Genomic DNA, 22,104 nt, shown 5'->3' on the forward strand with positions numbered 1-22,104 from the left:
AGTGAAATCATGGCTTGGTTTTCAAAAGAGCTTGGTTAATTTGCAAATTTTAAAAGTTTTTTTTAAACATTTGGAATAGCTACTGTTTAATTTTATTAGGCTATACTGTTTTTTTCAAAAAAATCAATCACAATGATTTAGAATATATGATTGAGTGGTGATCCACTGGGTGAGCCACTGACTTGGATTCAATTTTGTTTGCACCTTGAGAATTTTCCATATTCACACACTTTACATAACGTCACTGGTGTTCATCTGAATTGAAGCTTCAGTACAACGCAGTTTAGAAGGCTGTAGTACGCTTGCAAAAATCAACCAATACTTGTATTTACATTAAACTGATAATGCGACAATACACCCCAAGGAATTTCATGAGAATTCTAAACAACAAATTGCCAGCTTACACGGTTCAGTGTAAATGACCAAAAGCTTGTGCAAAAGAAAGTTTATCAAGGTAGGTAATAATTCAGGATGTCTGACTGGAAAGGAACATTGTTCATTGCTGAACACCAAAAGAGAACCACTACTCATGCGTACAAAGGCTAGTCCCAGTCCAAGACAGTTCTGCAAACCCATCCCTGTGTCTGCTTTAAAAAGAACGAGGTGATGAGTCCAGTTGAACAGACATTGCCTGTTGCCCAGAAAAATCGTTCTTAATGAGCTCCACAAGGAGATTAGTGATTTTCCACAGGCCTTATTATGGTTATCACATGGTACCTTGAAGAAAAAATGAGGGACAGAATTGCAGAGTTTTGGACCTAGGTAATTGACATCCTTGTCACCGAAGTTGGAGAAATTACAATTTGAATGGTCAAGAATATACATATGAAGGTTCTGGGCAGGGGCTAGTGGGCCTTGATGAAAGTTTTGGATGTAGTGAAATCTCACTGTTCATGTGCCTGCCTTTGTCAAAGCTGTTTATCTGTGCAATCTTTTGTACATTTTAATCCACTGAAACTCTAGTGTGCACTTGTCTCTGGTTTCCTGAGAGTAAACAGATGCACTACTGACCATTTTTGCCACTTCTGTGACTTAGAGAGTTGTCACAATTAAAATTAAGTGTCAACTCTCAAGGCAGCACAGGGTTTTTTTAAAATTCAGTCATGGGACATGGACATCGCTGATTGGCCAGCATTTTATTACTCGTCCCTAGTTGAGGGATTCAGCAGATGAACTGAAGCAGAGCAGAACTGCATGAGTTTAAGTGTTTGAACATAAATGAGTGTTTGAAAGCTCATCCCGGGGTAAGGTATGACACAGAGGTTGCAGACAGTCTGTTCAACTTCAGGCAATTGCCAGAGTTTGTAGAGTCAGTAGCTAGGAGTGTGCAGTTTACGGTGGAGAATAAAATGAATGGTTTGGGTCTTCACAAAATGTTTGTTCAGAATGGTTATCAGTAAGTGATTTGATAATTAACCAACAGGGAGGAATAGAGAGAAGTGGTGATCTGGAAAGTGATTTTTTTGATGATGTTGCCAGGAACAGCATGCTGATTAGAATCGGAGTGAAGGATAAACTCGGAGAAGATACTAGAGTTACCTGTGGGAAAGCACGAAAAGAAGTCTTTGCAAGTGATTTTGTGGCTATGATTGGATAGATAAGATTGGAACCGGTGAGCAGAGTTCAACTCAACTGGATGAAGGAGGTGTAGTGTTGCAAAAGGACAATAGGTCCAAACATGATAAAAGGTTGCTGACAGGTCAAAAAGGATAAAGAATATTTTACTTTTGTTGGAAAGTTTGATTTTGTGTAAAACTGATACCACCCCAAAAGATTAAAAACATACTTTGAAGTGAATAGATTTGTTGAATAAATGACTACATATCCAAGAAAGACAGCCAAATTTAAAATTAAAGCAGCAGGTTCCCTTGTGTTAAATAAATTTATTTAATCAATAGGCAAGACTAGAGGGCAACTGGTGCCTGTAAATTAAAATCCCAGTGTGGACTGATAAAGTTGCATGACAAAACCAAATAGCAAAGAGCAGAAAGTGTGGCTTTTTTTCACACGCAAAAAACATACCATGATATATGGGTAGCATGGTGGCTCAAGTTAGCACTGCTGCCTCACAGCACCAAGGTTCGATTCCAGCCTTGGGTGACTGTGTGTGTGGAGTCTGCACATTCTCCCAGTGTCTGTGTGGGTTTCCTCTAGGTGCTCCGGTTTCCTCCCACAGTCTAAAAATGTGCAGGCCAGGTGAATTGGCCATTCTAAATTGCCCATAGTGTTAGGTGCTTTAGTCAGAGAGAAATGGGTCTGCGTGGGTTACTCTTTAGAGGGTCGGTGTTGGGCCGAAGGGCCTGTTTCCACACTGTAGGGAATCTAATGCCTAATTGCCTATGTAGTAGCAAGAGAATTTAGGTGTCTCCTAAATGTAACTACTTACCTTTTCCCAAAGTGACTTCATTTTGAGCACTGAAAATCAGGTAATTCCTCACTTGGAACTTTGTCTGAATGTCACAGCAGGCATTACTGCCTTGGATCTCAATATTCCACTTGTAGCTTGCAGCCCACCATCACCATCCACCCTGCCCTTCTAACATTTAGGAAGGCCTGACATTGCTTCTTTAGGCACATCAAAATCCTGCAAATGTAGAGCACTTCAACAAATTATAATACCAGTTTACTTTTGGAGGGACAACTCAAGTTAGTGAAAAGTCTAGTCATGACACTCAATAAATTTGGGTAGAACCATAAACAATAATCACCTTCACCATGGACATCCAGTCCCTATACACATCCATCCATCATGGCAAAGGCCTCCAAACCCTCTGTTTCTTCCTCACCCGCCGACCTAACCAGTATTGCTCAACTGACACACTCATATTCAATTGGCGGAACTGATCCTCACCCTCAACAACTTCTCCTTTCAATCTTCCTACAGCCCAAAGGGGTAGCCATGGACACCCACATTGGCCCCAGCTATGCCCATCTCTTCGTCAGGTATGTGGAACATTCCATCTTCTGCAGTTACACAGACACCATCCCCCCACCCTTTCACCGCTACATTGATGACTGTATTGGTGCCATCTCGTACTCCCATGAACAGTTCATCAATTTCCTTAATACCTTCCACCCTGACCTTACGTTCACCTGGACCATCTCAGATACATCGCTCCCCTTCCTGGACCTCTCCATCTCCAGTGACCGACTCAACACAAACATCTATTTCAAATGAACCGACTCCCACAGCTACCTGGTGTGCACCTCCTCTCACCATCTCCTGTAAAATTATAATTCCTTACTCCCAATTCCTTCGCCTCCATCGTATTTGTTCCTAAGAGGTACAATTCCATTCCAGGTCATCCTAGATGTTCTATTTCAAGGACTGCAGTTTCCCTACCCATATGATCAACAATACCCTCCAGCACATTTTCTCCACTTTGCGCACTCTGCTTTTGAACCCCACCCCTCCAACCGCACCAAGGATAGAAACCCCAACACCTCCTCCTCATCTTCCATCCCACAAATCTCCAGATACGGCGGATTATCCTCTGCCATTCTACCACCTACAAACAGACTTCACCATCAGAGATATATTTTCTTCCCCAACCCTATCTGCACAGCAACCATTCCCTCCATGACTCCCTCTTTAGGTCCACACTCCTCCCTCACCAACCCAGCCCCTTCCCATTGCAAAAGGACTAAAACCTGCATCCACACCTCCATCCAATTCATATCCAAATACTTCATTTACTGTGTCTGTTGCTCCTCCAATGTAGAGGAGATCAATTTGAGAGTGGACGCCAACATGTGGAACGTTTCAGGGAATATCTCTGAGACACACACACTAAAACAACCCCACTGTCCAGTGGCTGACCACTTCAACTTCCCCTCCACTCCATCAAGGACATGCAAGTCCTGGGCTGCCTCCACCACCAAATCAAAGCCACCTGAAGAGTGAAGGAAGAACACCTCATCTTCCCTTCAACCACACAACATCAACTTCTCAAATCTGCCACCCCGCCCCCACCTGATGGCAGAAACAACCCTCTAATTCAGTTCCGCCCTCTTGAACTGTCCCACCTATCCACTCCACCCTCCCCTCCCCCCGACCTATCACTGTCACTCTCCACCTGCCACCTACCTATCACCGTTACAGCTACCTTCCCCCCAGCCCCCACCCTCCTACTTATTTCTCAGGCCCCTTTCCCTCTCACACAATCCTTACGCCAGAAATATTAACTCTCCTACTCTTCGGATGCTACCTGACCTGCTGTGCTTTTCCAGCACCACACTTTGACATAAACAAAATGCCCAAGTAGCCTGTAGGAGTGTTGTTAAAACCCTCAGATTAATTCAGAGCATGGAACCTGGAACCAAATGGCCATACAACAACTTGAAAGCACACAGTAAAGATTTAAAAAGATGTTGCCAAGGTTGGAGGGTTAAAGCTATAGACGGAGGCTGAATAGGCTGGGGCTAGTTTTACTGGAATGCTGGAGGCTGAGGAATGACCTTATAGAGGCTTATAAAATCATGAGGAGAATGGATAAGGGAAATAGACAAGATTGTTTCCCCAGGGGTGGGGGGAGTCCAGAACTTGAGGGCATAGGTTTAGGGTGAAAGGGGAAAGATTTAAGAGACCCAAGAAGCAACTTTTTCACACAAAGTGTTGCATGTATGGATCGACCTGCCAGAGGAAGTGGTGGAATCTGGTACAACTGCATCAGTTAAAAGGTATCTGGATAGGTATATCTTTCCCCTCTCAGCCTAAACCTATGCCCTCTAGTTCTGGACTCACCGACTCCAGGGAAAAAGGTCTTGTTTATTTATCCTATCGATAGTGCTCATGATTTTATAAGCCTCTATAAAAGGTCACCCCTCAGTTTTCGAAGCTCCAGGGAAAACAGTCCCAGCCTATGTAACCTCACCCGATAGCTCAAATCCTCCAACCCTGGCAACATCCTTGTAAATCTTTTCTGAACCCTTTCAAGTTTCACAACATCTTTCCAATAGGAAGGAGACCAGAATTGCATGCAATATTCCAAAAGTGGCCTAACCGATTTCCTGTATAGCTGCAACATTACCTCCAACTCCTGTACTCAATGCTCTGACCAATAAAGGAAAGCATACCAAACGCCTTCTTCACTGTCCCACCTACCTGCAACTTTACTTTCAAGGAGCTATGAATCTGCACTCCAAGGTCTCTTTGTTCAGCAACACTCCCTAGGACCTTACCATTAAGTGTACAAGTCCTGCTCTGATTTGCTTTTCCAAAATGCAGACCCTCGCATTTAAATTAAACTCCACCTGCCACTTCTCAGCCCACTGGCCTCTCTGATCAAGGTCCCCTTGTAGTCTGAGGTAACGTCCACTACACCTCCAATTTTGGTGTCATCTCCAAACTTACTAACTATGCCTTTTATGCTCACATCCAAATCATTTATATAAAAAGGACAAAAAGCAGTGGACCTAGCACCGATCCTTGTGGCACACCACACTGGTCATAGGCCTCTAGTCTGAAAAGGAACCCTCCGCTACCTCTCTCTGTCTTCTACCTTTGAACCAGTTCTGCACCAAATAGCTAGTTCTCCCTGCATTCCGTGAGATCTAACCTTGCCACTGTTGGAATATTGCGTGCAATTCTGGTCTCCCTCCTATCAGAAAGATGTTGTGCAACTTGAAAGGGTTCAGAAAAGATTTACAAGGATGTTGCCAGGGTTGGAGGATTTGAGTTATGCGGAGAGGCTGAATAAGCTGGGGCTGTTTCCCCTGGAGCGCCGGAGGCGGAGGGGTGACCTTCTAGAGGTTTACAAAATTATGAGGGGCATGGATAGGGTAAATAGGCAAAGTTTTTTCCCTGGAGTCGGGGAGTCCAGAACTAGAGGGCAGAGGTTTAGGGTGAGTGGGGAAAGATATAAAAGGGACCTAAGGGACAACTTTTTCACACAGAGGGTGGTACGTGTATGGAATGAGCTGCCAGAGGTGGTGGAGGAGATTGGTACAACTGCAACATTTAAAAGGCATTTGGATGGGTATATGAATAGGTATATAAATAGGAAGGGTTTGGAGGGATATGGGTCGGGTGCTGGCAGGTGAGACTAGATTGGGTTGGGATATCTGGTCGGCATGGACAGGTTGGACTGAAGAGTCTGTTTCCAAGCTGTACACCTTTATGACTCTACTCAGTTTTAAGTAACTTGTTTGAGTTTTACTCAACATTTCTAGCATAGGACTAAAACTTTTAAGAATTCTAAACTTCACTTGAAGGTAATCTATTTCACTATATATTCTTCCCTTCAAGGTCACTGGTCAATACGGCCCCTTCAACCAAAGACTCCATATGACTGCATAAACTCGAAGTGCGAGTGAGACCAAAATACTCCCTTCAGAGGCAATGGGTATTTGCCTTAAGTTTAAAAAAGCCAGTTTCAGACAGCTATAGCAAACCTTGAGGCCCCATTATTTACTTTGCAATCAAGATAAACAGACAAGGTCTATTTGTGGTGTAGGACTCCCAGAACAAAAATACAACTCCTTATTTAAACAAACAAAGCCTTTGCAATGTTAAAAATGCCTTCTAAAACACATATAGATGTTTTAAATGTCTTAATTAAGAATAAAAAAACTTTAGCTGTTCATTGTAAACCCTTAAAAAGCTCATTTGAAAAAGTGTTTTTTGTTTGGCTTTTTGATTTTTTTTAATGTCAATAAAATAAGATGGAAACAATCTTACATTAGAAAACTATAATGACTTTAACAACTGTAAAACAACCTATAATAAATCTTTAATTAACATGTAATCATAGTAGCAGCTGCAAGATCCATACTGCTCCCCACACAGGAAATTACGGGACCCTTTGCAGAAATATTTGCAATATTAGCGACTTCTGGCTCAGGTTGATGATATGTAAGCTAGCTCACTGAGCTGGAAGGTTTGTTTTCAGACATTTCATCACCATGATTAGGTAACATCAGTGAGAGTCTCTGGTGAAGTGCTAGTGGTATGTCTTGGTTTCTTAAAGTGGGTGATGTCATTTCTGGCTCTTCTTTTCCAGATAAGGTAGATAGGGTCTAAATTGATGTGTTTATTGATTGAGTTCTGGTTAGAATGCCATGCCTCCAAGAATTTTCGTGTGTGTCTTTGTTTCGCTTGTCCTAGTATGATTTGGAGATGCCGGTGTTGGACTGGGGTGAACAAAGTTAAAAATCACACATCACCAGGTTATTGTCCGACAGGTTTAATTGGAAGCACACTAGCTTTCGGAGTGCTGCTCCTTCATCAGGTGGTTGAAGAAGCGGTGCTCCGAAAGCTAGTGTGCTTCCAATTAAACCTGTTGGGCTATAACCTGGTGTTGTGTGATTTTTAAACTTTGTCCTAGGATGTGTGTTGTCCCAGTCAAAGTGGTGTCCTTCTTTGTCTGTACGTATAGAAACTAGTGATAGTGGGTCATGTCTTTTGGTGGCCAGTTGGTGTTCATGTGTCCTGGTGGCAACTTTCCTGCTTGTTTGTCCAATATAGTGTTTGTTACAGTTCTTGCATGGTATCTTGTAAATGATGCTGGTAGTATCTAATAGAACCTTTCGGTTCATTTGTCACTGTTTAAGTGTGTAGGTAGGCTTGTGGGCTACCATGATGCCAAGGGGTTTGAGTCATCTGTAAGAAAACATTTCTTGAGAAAACTTCTCAAGGAAAGAAAAATGGGTAACCAATAAACACAATCTGCCGATTTCTCCAAAATAAACCCAAACAAGCAGACACAACACAACTAAAAGACTACAGCCACATTACCTTACAAAAGACATAACAGAAATGACTTCCAAACTACACAGACCCTTTGGATCATGGTAACCCACTTAACATTCAATAAAAAAACCTAAAAACAAGTCAACGGAACACCTATGGGATCATCAATATCAGGGCTCATAATGCAAAGACTTGAACACACTGCCCTCCCATCTATCCAACCCAAACTTTGTCTGCGAAGGAGATAACACCTTTGTCATCACAAAATGGAACAAATTAGAGGAAACATACAAAACCATCAATATCCTTACAGATACAAAATTCACAAAAGAGGAGGTCGACGATAACAGACTCCCATTCCTAGGTATGACAGTCGAACATTCAGTTAACAGAGAGCTTCAAACCAACTTCTACAGAAAAACACCACACATGGGACCAAATACTTAACTTCAGAAGCAATCATCCCAACACCCACAAACTGAGCTGCATCAAGACATTGTTTCAACGAGCTACATCACACTGCAGCACCCAAGAACTACAAAAAGCAGAATATCTATACAGCGTTTTCAGGAAAAATGGCTACCCAATAAACACAATCCACCGATTCATCAGAAACTAACCCAAATAAGCAGACACAACGCAACCAAAAACTATAACCACATTACTTGACATCAAGGACACATCAGAAATGACTTCCAGACTACTTTAGATCCCTTAGCATCATGGTAGCCCACAAACCTACCAACACACTTAAACAGTGATTAATGAACCTAAAGGATCCATTAGATATCACCAGCATAACTAATGTCATTTACAAGACACCATGCAAGAACTGTTTAAAAAAAACTACATCGGACAAACAAGTGGGAAAGTTGCCACCATGACACATGAACACCAACTGACCATCAAAAGACATGATCTATCAGTACTTTCTATGCATACAAAGAAGGACGCCTTTTTGACTGGGACACAATGCACACCCTAGGACAGGCGAAACAAAGGCTCACATGAGAATTCTTGGAGGCATGGCATTCTAACCAGAATTCCCTCCATAAACACAGATTTAGATCATATCTACCTCCCTTCAAAGAAAGAACTGGAAATGACATCACCCACCTTAAGAAACCAAGACATACAAACAGAAAGGCAGGACATACCACGAGCACTTCACCAGAGATTCTCACTGGTGATGTTACCCAGCCATTGTGATGAAACATCTGAAAACAAACCTTCTAGCTCAGCAAGCTAACTTCCATATTTATCATCAAACTGAGCTACAAATTTTCTCAAAAAAAATTACTAATTGATTACAGATAGTCAGCGTGGTTTCGTTAGGGGAAAATTATGTCTCACAAACCTGATTGAGTTTTTTGAGGGAGTAACCAAAGAAGTCGACAATGGGAGAGCAGTAGATGTTGTTTATTTGGATTTTAGTGTTGAATACATAATATATAACTATACCAGTTTTCTCCCCAAGGGCATTGTGGGTCTGCTTAACGCAACTGTCATTGACAAGCTGGCTCTGGACTGATAGAAAAGTATAGCTTAAAAAAAAGTTTTTTTTCTTATTCTTAAAACTATTCAAAATGATAACAGTAGAAAAGCTTTTCCCTGTATTTTACCGTTTTCCTCACTTGAATCATTGCAATCTGTACTCAAACTTGTTTTTACAGGGGAAAACACGCTGTTTTTTCAAATCCAAAATTCATACCATCTAAAGCTCTGCATTTTAACAGCCCTGTTCAGAGCCAACGGTTATAGTTTATTTGTGCCAACTATCCCTCCCTTCCTCAAGGAAGTCGGTCTGCTTGGTAACTACAACAGCACTGTAACTAATATTAAAGCAAAATACTGTGGGCATTGAAAACTGTCAATCAGAAAATACTGAAAAAACATAATAGTATTTGGAGAGAGTACACCAAGATCCAAAATTGCCGGAGAAAAGAAAACACAGCTCGCACCCTGATCAGTTCTGAGTATAAAGGTAAGTCATGCTCGATTTCCCGCAATTCAACAACTTTCTCCCACCAACCCCCACCCCAATAATTCACAACAGCTGTCAGAGACAACAAACCGTCCCACTTTCCCACACGCTGGATATAATCCTCAGTTAAAATAGCCAATGGCAAACCTATTCCTTCTCATTGTAATTAATCGCACGGAGTGCCACAGTCCATCAGCAGAGCAGCCCGGCTCAGGGCTCAGGCCGCAGCCCCCAGCCCCCAGCCCCCAGGCCCCAGGCCCCGGGCCCCGGGCCCCGGGCCTGCCTCACTGTGCGACGTGTCACTCCAGACCCGGTCCGAGGCGGTACAAGCCCGCGCACCACCACCACCCGCCACATCCGCACCTCAACCTCCGGACAGCAAGGCCACCCCGAGCCCGGGGGATCCCTGTCCGACACGCACCTTGTTGGTGGGGACGGATCGCAGCCGCTTGAAGATGGAGCTGATCTCCTGCTTCCCGACTTCAGACATTTTCCGTCCGAACAGGCAGCGGCGACGACGGGCTCGAGACGCCAGCACTTCCGGGACAAAGGTCAAACTGGGAAGAGCCAGACCCGCGGCAACGACGGGCTCCAGACAACCGCACTTCCGGGGCAAAGGTCACACTGGGAGGAGCCAGGCCACGGCAACGCCGGGGGACACGGTACTAAATATAATAAATACTGCACCGCGCCGAGGGACAAGGTACTAAATATAATAAATACTGCACCGCGCCGGGGGACAAGGTACTAAATATAATAAATACTGCACCGCGCCGGGGGACAAGGTACTAAATATAATAAATACTGCACCGCGCCGAGGGACAAGGTACTAAATATAATAAATACTGCACCGCGCCGAGGGACAAGGTACTAAATATAATAAATACTGCACCGCGCCGAGGGACAAGGTACTAAATATAATAAATACTGCACCGCGCCGGGGGACACGGTACTAAATATAATAAATACTGCACCGCGCCGGGGGACACGGTACTAAATATAATAAATACTGCACCGCGCCGAGGGACACGGTACTAAATATAATAAATACTGCACCGCGCCGGGGGACACGGTACTAAATATAATAAATACTGCACCGCGCCGGGGGACAGGGTACTAAATATAATAAATACTGCACCGCGCCGAGGGACACGGTACTAAATATAATAAATACTGCACCGCGCCGGGGGACACGGTACTAAATATAATAAATACTGCACCGCGCCGGGGGACAAGGTACTAAATATAATAAATACTGCACCGCGCCGGGGGACAGGGTACTAAATATAATAAATACTGCACCGCGCCGAGGGACAAGGTACTAAATATAATAAATACTGCACCGCGCCGAGGGACAAGGTACTAAATATAATAAATACTGCACCGCGCCGGGGGACAAGGTACTAAATATAATAAATACTGCACCGCGCCGAGGGACAGGGTACTAAATATAATAAATACTGCACCGCGCCGAGGGACAAGGTACTAAATATAATAAATACTGCACCGCGCCGGGGGACAGGGTACTAAATATAATAAATACTGCACCGCGCCGAGGGACAAGGTACTAAATATAATAAATACTGCACCGCGCCGGGGGACAAGGTACTAAATATAATAAATACTGCACCGCGCCGAGGGACAGGGTACTAAATATAATAAATACTGCACCGCGCCGGGGGACAAGGTACTAAATATAATAAATACTGCACCGCGCCGAGGGACAGGGTACTAAATATAATAAATACTGCACCGCGCCGAGGGACAAGGTACTAAATATAATAAATACTGCACCGCGCCGGGGGACAAGGTACTAAATATAATAAATACTGCACCGCGCCGGGGGACAGGGTACTAAATATAATAAATACTGCACCGCGCCGAGGGACAAGGTACTAAATATAATAAATACTGCACCGCGCCGGGGGACAAGGTACTAAATATAATAAATACTGCACCGCGCCGGGGGACAGGGTACTAAATATAATAAATACTGCACCGCGCCGAGGGACAGGGTACTAAATATAATAAATACTGCACCGCGCCGGGGGACAAGGTACTAAATATAATAAATACTGCACCGCGCCGGGGGACAGGGTACTAAATATAATAAATACTGCACCGCGCCGGGGGACACGGTACTAAATATAATAAATACTGCACCGCGCCGAGGGACAAGGTACTAAATATAATAAATACTGCACCGCGCCGAGGGACAAGGTACTAAATATAATAAATACTGCACCGCGCCGAGGGACAAGGTACTAAATATAATAAATACAGCACCGCGCCGAGGGACAAGGTACTAAATATAATAAATACTGCACCGCGCCGGGGGACAAGGTACTAAATATAATAAATACTGCACCGCGCCGGGGGACAGGGTACTAAATATAATAAATACTGCACCGCGCCGGGGGACAAGGTACTAAATATAATAAATACTGCACCGCGCCGGGGGACAAGGTACTAAATATAATAAATACTGCACCGCGCCGGGGGACACGGTACTAAATATAATAAATACTGCACCGTACCGAGGGACAAGGTACTAAATATAATAAATACTGCACCGCGCCGGGGGACACGGTACTAAATATAATAAATACTGCACCGCGCCGGGGGACAAGGTACTAAATATAATAAATACTGCACCGCGCCGGGGGACAAGGTACTAAATATAATAAATACTGCACCGCGCCGGGGGACAAGGTACGAAATATAATAAATACTGCACCGCGCCGGGGGACACGGTACTAAATATAATAAATACTGCACCGCGCCGGGGGACACGGTACTAAATATAATAAATACTGCACCGCGCCGGGGGACAAGGTACTAAATATAATAAATACTGCACCGCGCCGGGGGACACGGTACTAAATATAATAAATACTGCACCGCGGCGGGGGACAAGGTACTAAATATAATAAATACTGCACCGCGCCGGGGGACAAGGTACTATATATAATAAATACTGCACCGCGCCGGGGGACAAGGTACTATATATAATAAATACTGCACCGCGCCGGGGGAGAAGGTACTAAATATAATAAATACTGCACCGCGCCGGGGGACACGGTACTAAATATAATAAATACTGCACCGCGCCGAGGGACACGGTACTAAATATAATAAATACTGCACCGCGCCGGGGGACACGGTACTAAATATAATAAATACTGCACCGCGCCGGGGGACAAGGTACTATATATAATAAATACTGCACCGCGCCGGGGGAGAAGGTACTAAATATAATAAATACTGCACCGCGCCGGGGGACACGGTACTAAATATAATAAATACTGCACCGCGCCGAGGGACACGGTACTAAATATAATAAATACTGCACCGCGCCGGGGGACAAGGTACTAAATATAATAAATACTGCACCGCGCCGGGGGACACGGTACTAAATATAATAAATACTGCACCGCGCCGGGGGACACGGTACTAAATATAATAAATACTGCACCGTGCCGGGGGACAAGGTACTAAATATAATAAATACTGCACCGCGCCGGGGGACACGGTACTAAATATAATAAATACTGCACCGTGCCGGGGGACAAGGTACTAAATATAATAAATACTGCACCGTGCCGGGGGACACGGTACTAAATATAATAAATACTGCACCGCGCCGGGGGACAAGGTACTAAATATAATAAATACTGCACCGCGCCGGGGGACAAGGTACTAAATATAATAAATACTGCACCGCGCCGGGGGACAAGGTACTAAATATAATAAATACTGCACCGCGCCGGGGGACAAGGTACTAAATATAATAAATACTGCACCGCGCCGAGGGACACGGTACTAAATATAATAAATACTGCACCGCGCCGGGGGACAAGGTACTAAATATAATAAATACTGCACCGCGCCGTGGGACAAGGTACTAAATATAATAAATACAGCACCGCGCCGAGGGACACGGTACTAAATATAATAAATACTGCACCGCGCCGGGGGACAAGGTACTAAATATAATAAATACTGCACCGCGCCGGGGGACAAGGTACTAAATATAATAAATACTGCACCGCGCCGAGGGACAAGGTACTAAATATAATAAATACTGCACCGCGCCGGGGGACACGGTACTAAATATAATAAATATTGCACCGCGCCGGGGGACAAGGTACTAAATATAATAAATACTGCACCGCGCCGGGGGACACGGTACTAAATATAATAAATACTGCACCGCGCCGAGGGACAAGGTACTAAATATAATTAATACTGCACCGCGCCGGGGGTCACGGTACTAAATATAATTAATACTGCACCATGCCAAGAAACCAGGTATTAAATATAATAAATACTGCACCGCACCGAGGGACACGGTACTAAATATATATACATACTGCAACGCACTGAGGGTCAAGGTACTAAATATAATAAATACTGCACCGCGCCGGGGGACAAGGTACTAAATATAATAAATACTGCACCGCGCCGGGGGACACAGTACTAAATATAATACATACTGCACCGTGCCGAGGGACAAGGTACTAAATATAATAAATACTGCACCGCGCCGGGGGACACGGTACTAAATATAATAAATACTGCACCACGCCGAGGGACAAGGTACTAAATATCATAAATACTGCACCGCGCCGGGGGACAAGGTACTAAATATAATAAATACTGCACCGCGCCGGGGGACACAGTACTAAATATAATAAATACTGCACCGCGCCGGGGGACAAGGTACTAAATATAATAAATACTGCACCGCGCCGGGGGACAAGGTACTAAATATAATAAATACTGCACCGCGCCAGGGGACACGGTACTAAATATAATAAATACTGCACCGCGCCGGGGGACACGGTACTAAATATAATAAATACAGCACCGCGCCGGGGGACACGGTACTAAATATAATAAATACTGCACCGCGCCGGGGGACAAGGTACTAAATATAATAAATACTGCACCGCGCCGGGGGAGAAGGTACTAAATATAATAAATACTGCACCGCGCCGGGGGACAAGGTACTAAATATAATAAATACTGCACCGCGCCGAGGGACAAGGTACTAAATATAATAAATACTGCACCGCGCCGAGGGACACGGTACTAAATATAATAAATACTGCACCGCGCCGGGGGACAATGTACTAAATATAATAAATACTGCACCGCGCCGGGGGACAAGGTACTAAATATAATAAATACTGCACCGCGCCGGGGGACAAGGTACTAAATATAATAAATACTGCACCGCGCCGAGGGACAAGGTACTAAATATAATAAATACTGCACCGCGCCGGGGGACACGGTACTAAATATAATAAATATTGCACCGCGCCGGGGGACAAGGTAGTAAATATAATAAATACTGCACCGCGCCGGGGGACACGGTACTAAATATAATAAATACTGCACCGCGCCGAGGGACAAGGTACTAAATATAATTAATACTGCACCGCGCCGGGGGACACGGTACTAAATATAATTAATACTGCACCGTGCCAAGAAACCAGGTATTAAATATAATAAATACTGCACCGCACCGAGGGACACGGTACTAAATATATATACATACTGCAACGCGCTGAGGGTCAAGGTACTAAATGTAATAAATACTGCACCGCGCCGAGGGACAAGGTACTAGAAATAATAAATACTGCAGCAAGCCGAGGGACAAGGTACTAAAAATAATTAGTACTGCACCGCGTCGAGGGACAATGTACTAAATATAATAAATACTGCACCGCGCCGAGAGACAGGTTATTAAATATAATAAATACTGCACCGCACCGAGGGACAAGGTACTAAATATAATAAATACTGCACCGCGCCGGGGGACAGGGTATTAAATATAATAAATACTGCACCGCACTGAGGGACACGGTACTAAATATCTATACATACTGCAACGCACCGAGGGTCAAGGTACTAAATATAATTAATACTGCACCGCACCGAGGGACAAGGTACTAAATATGATAAATACTGCACCGTACCGAGGGACAAGGTACTAAATATAATAAATACTGCACCGCGCCGGGGGACAAGGTACTAAATATAATAAATACCGCACCGCGCCGAGGGACAAGGTACTAAATATAATAAATACTGCACCGCGCCGACGGACACGGTACTAAATATAATAAGTACTGCACCGTACCGAGGGTCAAGGTACTAAATATAATAAATACTGCACCGCGCCGAGGGACAAGGTACTAAATATAATAAATACTGCACCGCGCCAAGGGACACGGTACTTAGTATAATAAATACTGCACCGCACCGGGGGACAAGGTACTAAATATAATAAATACTGCACCGCGCCGGGGAACAAGGTACTAAATATAATAAATACAGCACCGCGCTGGGGGACAAGGTACTAAAGATAATAAATACTGCACCGCGCCGGGGGACACGGTACTAAATATAATAAATATTGCACCGCGCCGGGGGACAAGGTACTAAATATAATAAATACTGCACCGCGCCGGGGGACACGGTACTAAATATAATAAATACTGCACCGCGCCGAGGGACAAGGTACTAAATATAATTAATACTGCACCGCGCCGGGGGACACGGTACTAAATATAATTAATACTGCACCATGCCAAGAAACCAGGTATTAAATATAATAAATACTGCACCGCACCGAGGGACACGGTACTAAATATATATACATACTGCAACGCACTGAGGGTCAAGGTACTAAATATAATAAATACTGCACCGCGCCGGGGGACAAGGTACTAAATATAATAAATACTGCACCGCGCCGGGGGACACAGTACTAAATATAATACATACTGCACCGCGCCGAGGGACAAGGTACTAAATATAATCAATACTGCACCGCGCCGGGGGACACGGTACTAAATATAATAAATACTGCACCACGCCGAGGGACAAGGTACTAAATATAATAAATACTGCACCGCGCCGGGGGACAAGGTACTAAATATAATAAATACTGCACCGCGCCGGGGGACACAGTACTAAATATAATAAATACTGCACCGCGCCGGGGGACACGGTACTAAATATAATAAATACTGCACCGCGCCAAGGGACACGGTACTAAATATAATAAATACTGCACCGCGCCGAGCGACAAGGTACTAAATATAATAAATACAGCACCGCGCCGGGGGACACGGTACTAAATATAATAAATACTGCACCGCGCCGGGGGACACGGTACTAAATATAATAAATACTGCACCGCGCCGGGGGACAAGGTACTAAATATAATAAATACTGCACCGCGCCGAGCGACAAGGTACTAAATATAATAAATACAGCACCGCGCCGGGGGACACGGTACTAAATATAATAAATACTGCACCGCGCCGGGGGACAAGGTACTAAATATAATAAATACTGCACCGCGCCGGGGGAGAAGGTACTAAATATAATAAATACTGCACCGCGCCGGGGGACAAGGTACTAAATATAATAAATACTGCACCGCGCCGAGGGACACGGTACTAAATATAATAAATACTGCACCGCGCCGGGGGACAAGGTACTAAATATAATAAATACTGCACCGCGCCGAGGGACACGGTACTAAATATAATAAATACTGCACCGCGCCGGGGGACAAGGTACTAAATATAATAAATACTGCACCGCGCCGGGGGACAAGGTACTAAATATAATAAATACTGCACCGCGCCGGGGGACACGGTACTAAATATAATAAATACTGCACCGCGCCGAGGGACAAGGTACTAAATATAATTAATACTGCACCACGCCGGGGGACACAGTACTAAATATAATTAATACTGCACCGTGCCAAGAAACCAGGTATTAAATATAATAAATACTGCACCGCACCGAGGGACACGGTACTAAATATATATACATACTGCAACGCGCTGAGGGTCAAGGTACTAAATGTAATAAATACTGCACCGCGCCGAGGGACAAGGTACTAGAAATAATAAATACTGCAGCAAGCCGAGGGACAAGGTACTAAATATAATACATACTGCACCGCGCCGAGAGACAGGTTATTAAATATAATAAATACTGCACCGCACCGAGGGACAAGGTACTAAATATAATAAATACTGCACCGCGCCGGGGGACAGGGTATTAAATATAATAAATACTGCACCGCACTGAGGGACACGGTACTAAATATCTATACATACTGCAACGCACCGAGGGTCAAGGTACTAAATATAATTAATACTGCACCGCACCGAGGGACAAGGTACTAAATATGATAAATACTGCACCGTACCGAGGCACAAGGTACTAAATATGATAAATACTGTACCCCGCCGAGAGACAGGGTATTAAATATAATAAATACTGCACCGCACCGAGGGACACGGTACTAAATATATATACATACTGCAACGCACCGAGGGTCAAGGTACTAAATATAATTCATACTGCACCGCACCGAGGGACAAGGTACTAAAAATAATAAATACTGCACCGTACCGAGGGACAAGGTACTAAATATAATAAATACTGCACCGCGCCGGGGGACAAGGTACTAAATATAATAAATACTGCACCGCGCCGAGGGACAAGGTACTAAATATAATAAATACTGCACCGCTCTGAGGGACAAGGTACTAAATATAATAAATACTGCACCGCGCCGAGGGACACGGTACTAAATATAATAAGTACTGCACCGTACCGAGGGTCAAGGTACTAAATATAATAAATACTGCACCGCGCCGAGGGACAAGGTACTAAATATAATAAATACTGCACCGCGCCAAGGGACACGGTACTAAGTATAATAAATACTGCACCGCACCGGGGGACAAGGTACTAAATATAATAAATACTGCACCGCGCCGGGGAACAAGGTACTAAATATAATAAATACAGCACCGCGCTGGGGGACAAGGTACTAAAGATAATAAATACTGCACCGCGCCGAGGGACACGGTACTAAGTATAATAAATACTGCACCTCGCCGAGGGACAAGGTACTAAATATAATAAATACTGCACCGCGCCGGGGGACAAGGTACTAAATATAATAAATACTGCACCGCGCCGGGGGACAAGGTACTAAATATAATTAATACTGCATCGCGCCGGGGGACAAGGTACTAAATATAATTAATACTGCAACGCGCCGAGAGACAAGGTACTAAATATAATTAATACTGCACCGCGCCAAGAAACCGGGTATTAAATATAATAAATACTGCACCGCACCGAGGGACACGGTACTAAATATATATACATACTGCAACGCACAGAGGGTCAAGGTACTAAATATAATAAATACTGCACCGCGCCGAGGGACAAGGTACTAAAAATAAATACTGCAGCAAGCCGAGGGACAAGGTACTAAAAATAATTAGTACTGCACCGCGCCGAGGGACAAGGTACTAAATATAATAAATACTGCACCGCGCCAGGGGACAGGGTATTAAATATAATAAATACTGCACCGCACTGAGGGACACGGTACTAAATATATATACATACTGCAACGCACCGAGGGTCAAGGTACTAAATATAATTAATACTGCACCGCACCGAGGGACAAGGTACTAAATATAATAAGTACTGCACCGCGCCAAGGGACAACGTACTAAAAATAATAAATACTGCAAAAAGCCGAGGGACAAGGTACTAAATATAATAAATACTGCACCCCACCGAGAGACAGGGTATTAAATATAATAAATACTGCACCGCACCGAGGGACACGGTACTAAATATCTATACATACTGCAACACACCGAGGGTCAAGGTACTAAATATAATTAATACTGCACCGCACCGAGGGACAAGGTACTAAAAATAATAAATACTGCACCGCACCAAGGGACACGGTACTAAAAATAATAAATACTGCACCGCACCGAGGGACAAGGTACTAAATATAATAAATACTGCACCGCACCGAGGGACACAGTACTAAAAATAATAAATACTGCACCGAACCGAGGGACAGGGTCCTAAAAATAATAAATGCTGCACTGCACCAAGGGACGGGTTCTAATGAACAATGAGACGCTAACTAACAAGGATTGTCACTCATTATCGCCTGCGTTGTTCTTCATATTTCCTCATTAGTACTCCAATGTCCACTGAGAACTAAATGCCATGAATGTCTGATGAAAGGTGAAGTGAGTTGCTTATTCCACCTACTCCATATTGAACATCTGACATTACTATTTCAGGACTGTCACTTATTGGCCCATCTGGTCCAGATCCTGTTGTAATCTGAGGTAACCTTCTTTGCTCACCACCAATTTTGGTGTCATCTGCAAACTTACTAACTGTACCTCTTATGCTCGCATCCAAATCATTTATGTAAATGACAAAAAGAAGAGGGCCCAGCACTGGTGGCACTCCACTGGTCACAGGCCTCCAGTCTGAAAAACAACCCTTCACCACCACCCTCTGTCTTCTACCTTTAAGCCAGTTCTGTATCCAAATGGCTAGTTCACCCTGTATTCCATAATACCTAACCTTGCTAATCAGTCTCCCTTGGGGAACCTTGTCAAACACTTTACTGAAATCCATATAGATCACATCTACTGCTCTTCCCTCATCAATCTTCTTTGTTACTTCTTCAAAAGACTCAATCAAGTTTGTGAGACATGATTTTCCACGCACTAAGCCATGTTGACTTTCCCGAATCACTCTGTTGTGAAACTTGAAAGGGTTCAGGAATTTACAAGGATGTTGCCAAGTTTGGAGGATCTCAGCTACAGGGAGAGGCTGAACAGGTTGGGGCTGTTTTCTCTGGAGTGTTGGAGGCTGAGGGGTGACCTTATAGAGGTTTACAAAATTATGAGGGGCATGGATAGGATAAATAGACAAAGTCTTTTCCCTGGGAATGGGGAGTCCAGAACTAGAGGGCGTAGGTTTAGGGTGAGAGGGGAAAGATAGAAAAGAGACCTAAGGGGAAATTTTTTTCACGCAGAGGGTGGTACATGTATGGAATGAGCTGCCAGAGGATGTGGTGGAGGCTGGTACAATTTCAACATTTGAGAGGCATTTGGATGGGTATATGAATAGGAAGGGTTTGGAGAGATGTGGGCCGGGTGCTGGCAGGTGGGACTCGATTGGGTTGGGATATCTGGTCAGCATGGATGGGTTGGATCGAAGGGTCTGTTTCCATGCTGTACATCTCTATGACCTGTTGTTACCGGAAATTCAGCCCTGCTAGTCCCAAAATTGTCACAGAAGTTAAAGATTTTAAAATGTATGTAGATTTTTCTTATTTACTTGACTTTCATTCCAGGGTGATATAAAGCATGCAGCAGGTTTCTGTACTTAACAAGAATTACTACTTATTACAAGTAAATGGACTCTAGTTACAGATAAACAATTATGAACTGTTAGCATGAAAGTCCTATAAGTAAAAATCTAACACCTTTAAAATTCGTTTGGAAAGACTAGGAAGGCAGTCAATAGTGCCTGTTAATGGGTTTTGCTGAGGCGATTCTATCTTCCTTCTCTAGATGCTTTCTCTTGTTTGTAGAAGACACAGGATGACTGATTCACACTTATAAAGATCATTGTTGAAAAATATGGTGCTGGAAAAACACAGCAGGCCAGGCAGCATCCGAGGAGATGGAGAATCGACGTTTAGGGCATAAGCCCTTCACAGACTTATGCCCGAAACGTCGATTCTCCTGCTCCTTGGATGCTGCCTGGCCTGCTGTGATTTTCCAGCACCACATTTTTCAACTCTGGTCTCCAGCGTCTGCGGTCCTCATTTTCTCCTTATAAAGATCATTGACTCATTATTTAAAAGTCACAGCTTATAACATGCATTGAGGGCAGCATGGTGGCACAGTGGTTAGCACTGCTGCGTTCAATTCCCGTATTGGGCAACTGTCTGTGTGGAGTTTTCACATTCTCTGTGTGTCTGCATGGGTTTCCTCCGGGTGCTCTGGTTTATTGTCGCCATCTATTTCCCTACAGTCTATATCTTCTATATCCTTTTCCACATTAAATACTGATGCAAAATATTCATTTAGTATCTCCCCCATTTTCTGTGGCTCCACACAAAGGCTGCCTTGCTGATCTTTGAGGGGTAGTATTCTCTCCCTAGTTACCCTTTTGTCCTTAATATATTTGTAAAAACCCTTTGGATTCTCCTTAATTCTGTTTGCCAACACTATCATGTCCCTTTTTTGCCCTCCTGATTTCCCTCTTAAGTATACTCTACTTCCTTTATACTCTTCTCAGGATTCAATTGATCTATCCTGTCTATACCTTACATATGCTTCCTTCTTTTTCTTAACCAAACCCTCAATTTCTTTAGTCGTCCAGCATTCTCTATACCTACCAGCCTTCCCTTTCACCCTGACAGGAATATACTTTCTCTGGATTCTTGTTATCTCATTTCTGAAGGCTTCCCATTTTCCAGCCGTCCCTTTACCTGCGAACATCTGCCTCCAATCAGCTTTCGAAAGTTCTTGTCTAATACTGT

At 43.8% G+C, this 22,104-nt stretch overlaps 1 protein-coding gene across 2 annotated transcripts in view; it reads right to left on the reverse strand.

The window, feature by feature from the left end:
- The window catches only part of LOC132824956 (ADP-ribosylation factor GTPase-activating protein 3-like), a 68,006-nt gene extending 57,786 nt beyond the window's left edge, over positions 1-10,220 (reverse strand). For both annotated transcript variants that reach the window (XM_060839869.1, XM_060839866.1), the window contains exon 1: positions 10,096-10,220. In XM_060839869.1, the coding sequence (XP_060695852.1) occupies positions 10,096-10,164 (69 nt within the window). In that variant the 5' untranslated portion in view covers positions 10,165-10,220. The remainder of the gene's footprint in view (positions 1-10,095) is intronic.
- Between the last annotated feature and the right edge of the window lie 11,884 nt (positions 10,221-22,104).

The sequence above is a fragment of the Hemiscyllium ocellatum genome, chromosome 19 (assembly GCF_020745735.1).
Source record: "Hemiscyllium ocellatum isolate sHemOce1 chromosome 19, sHemOce1.pat.X.cur, whole genome shotgun sequence".
Classification (NCBI taxonomy): Eukaryota; Metazoa; Chordata; class Chondrichthyes; order Orectolobiformes; family Hemiscylliidae; genus Hemiscyllium; species Hemiscyllium ocellatum.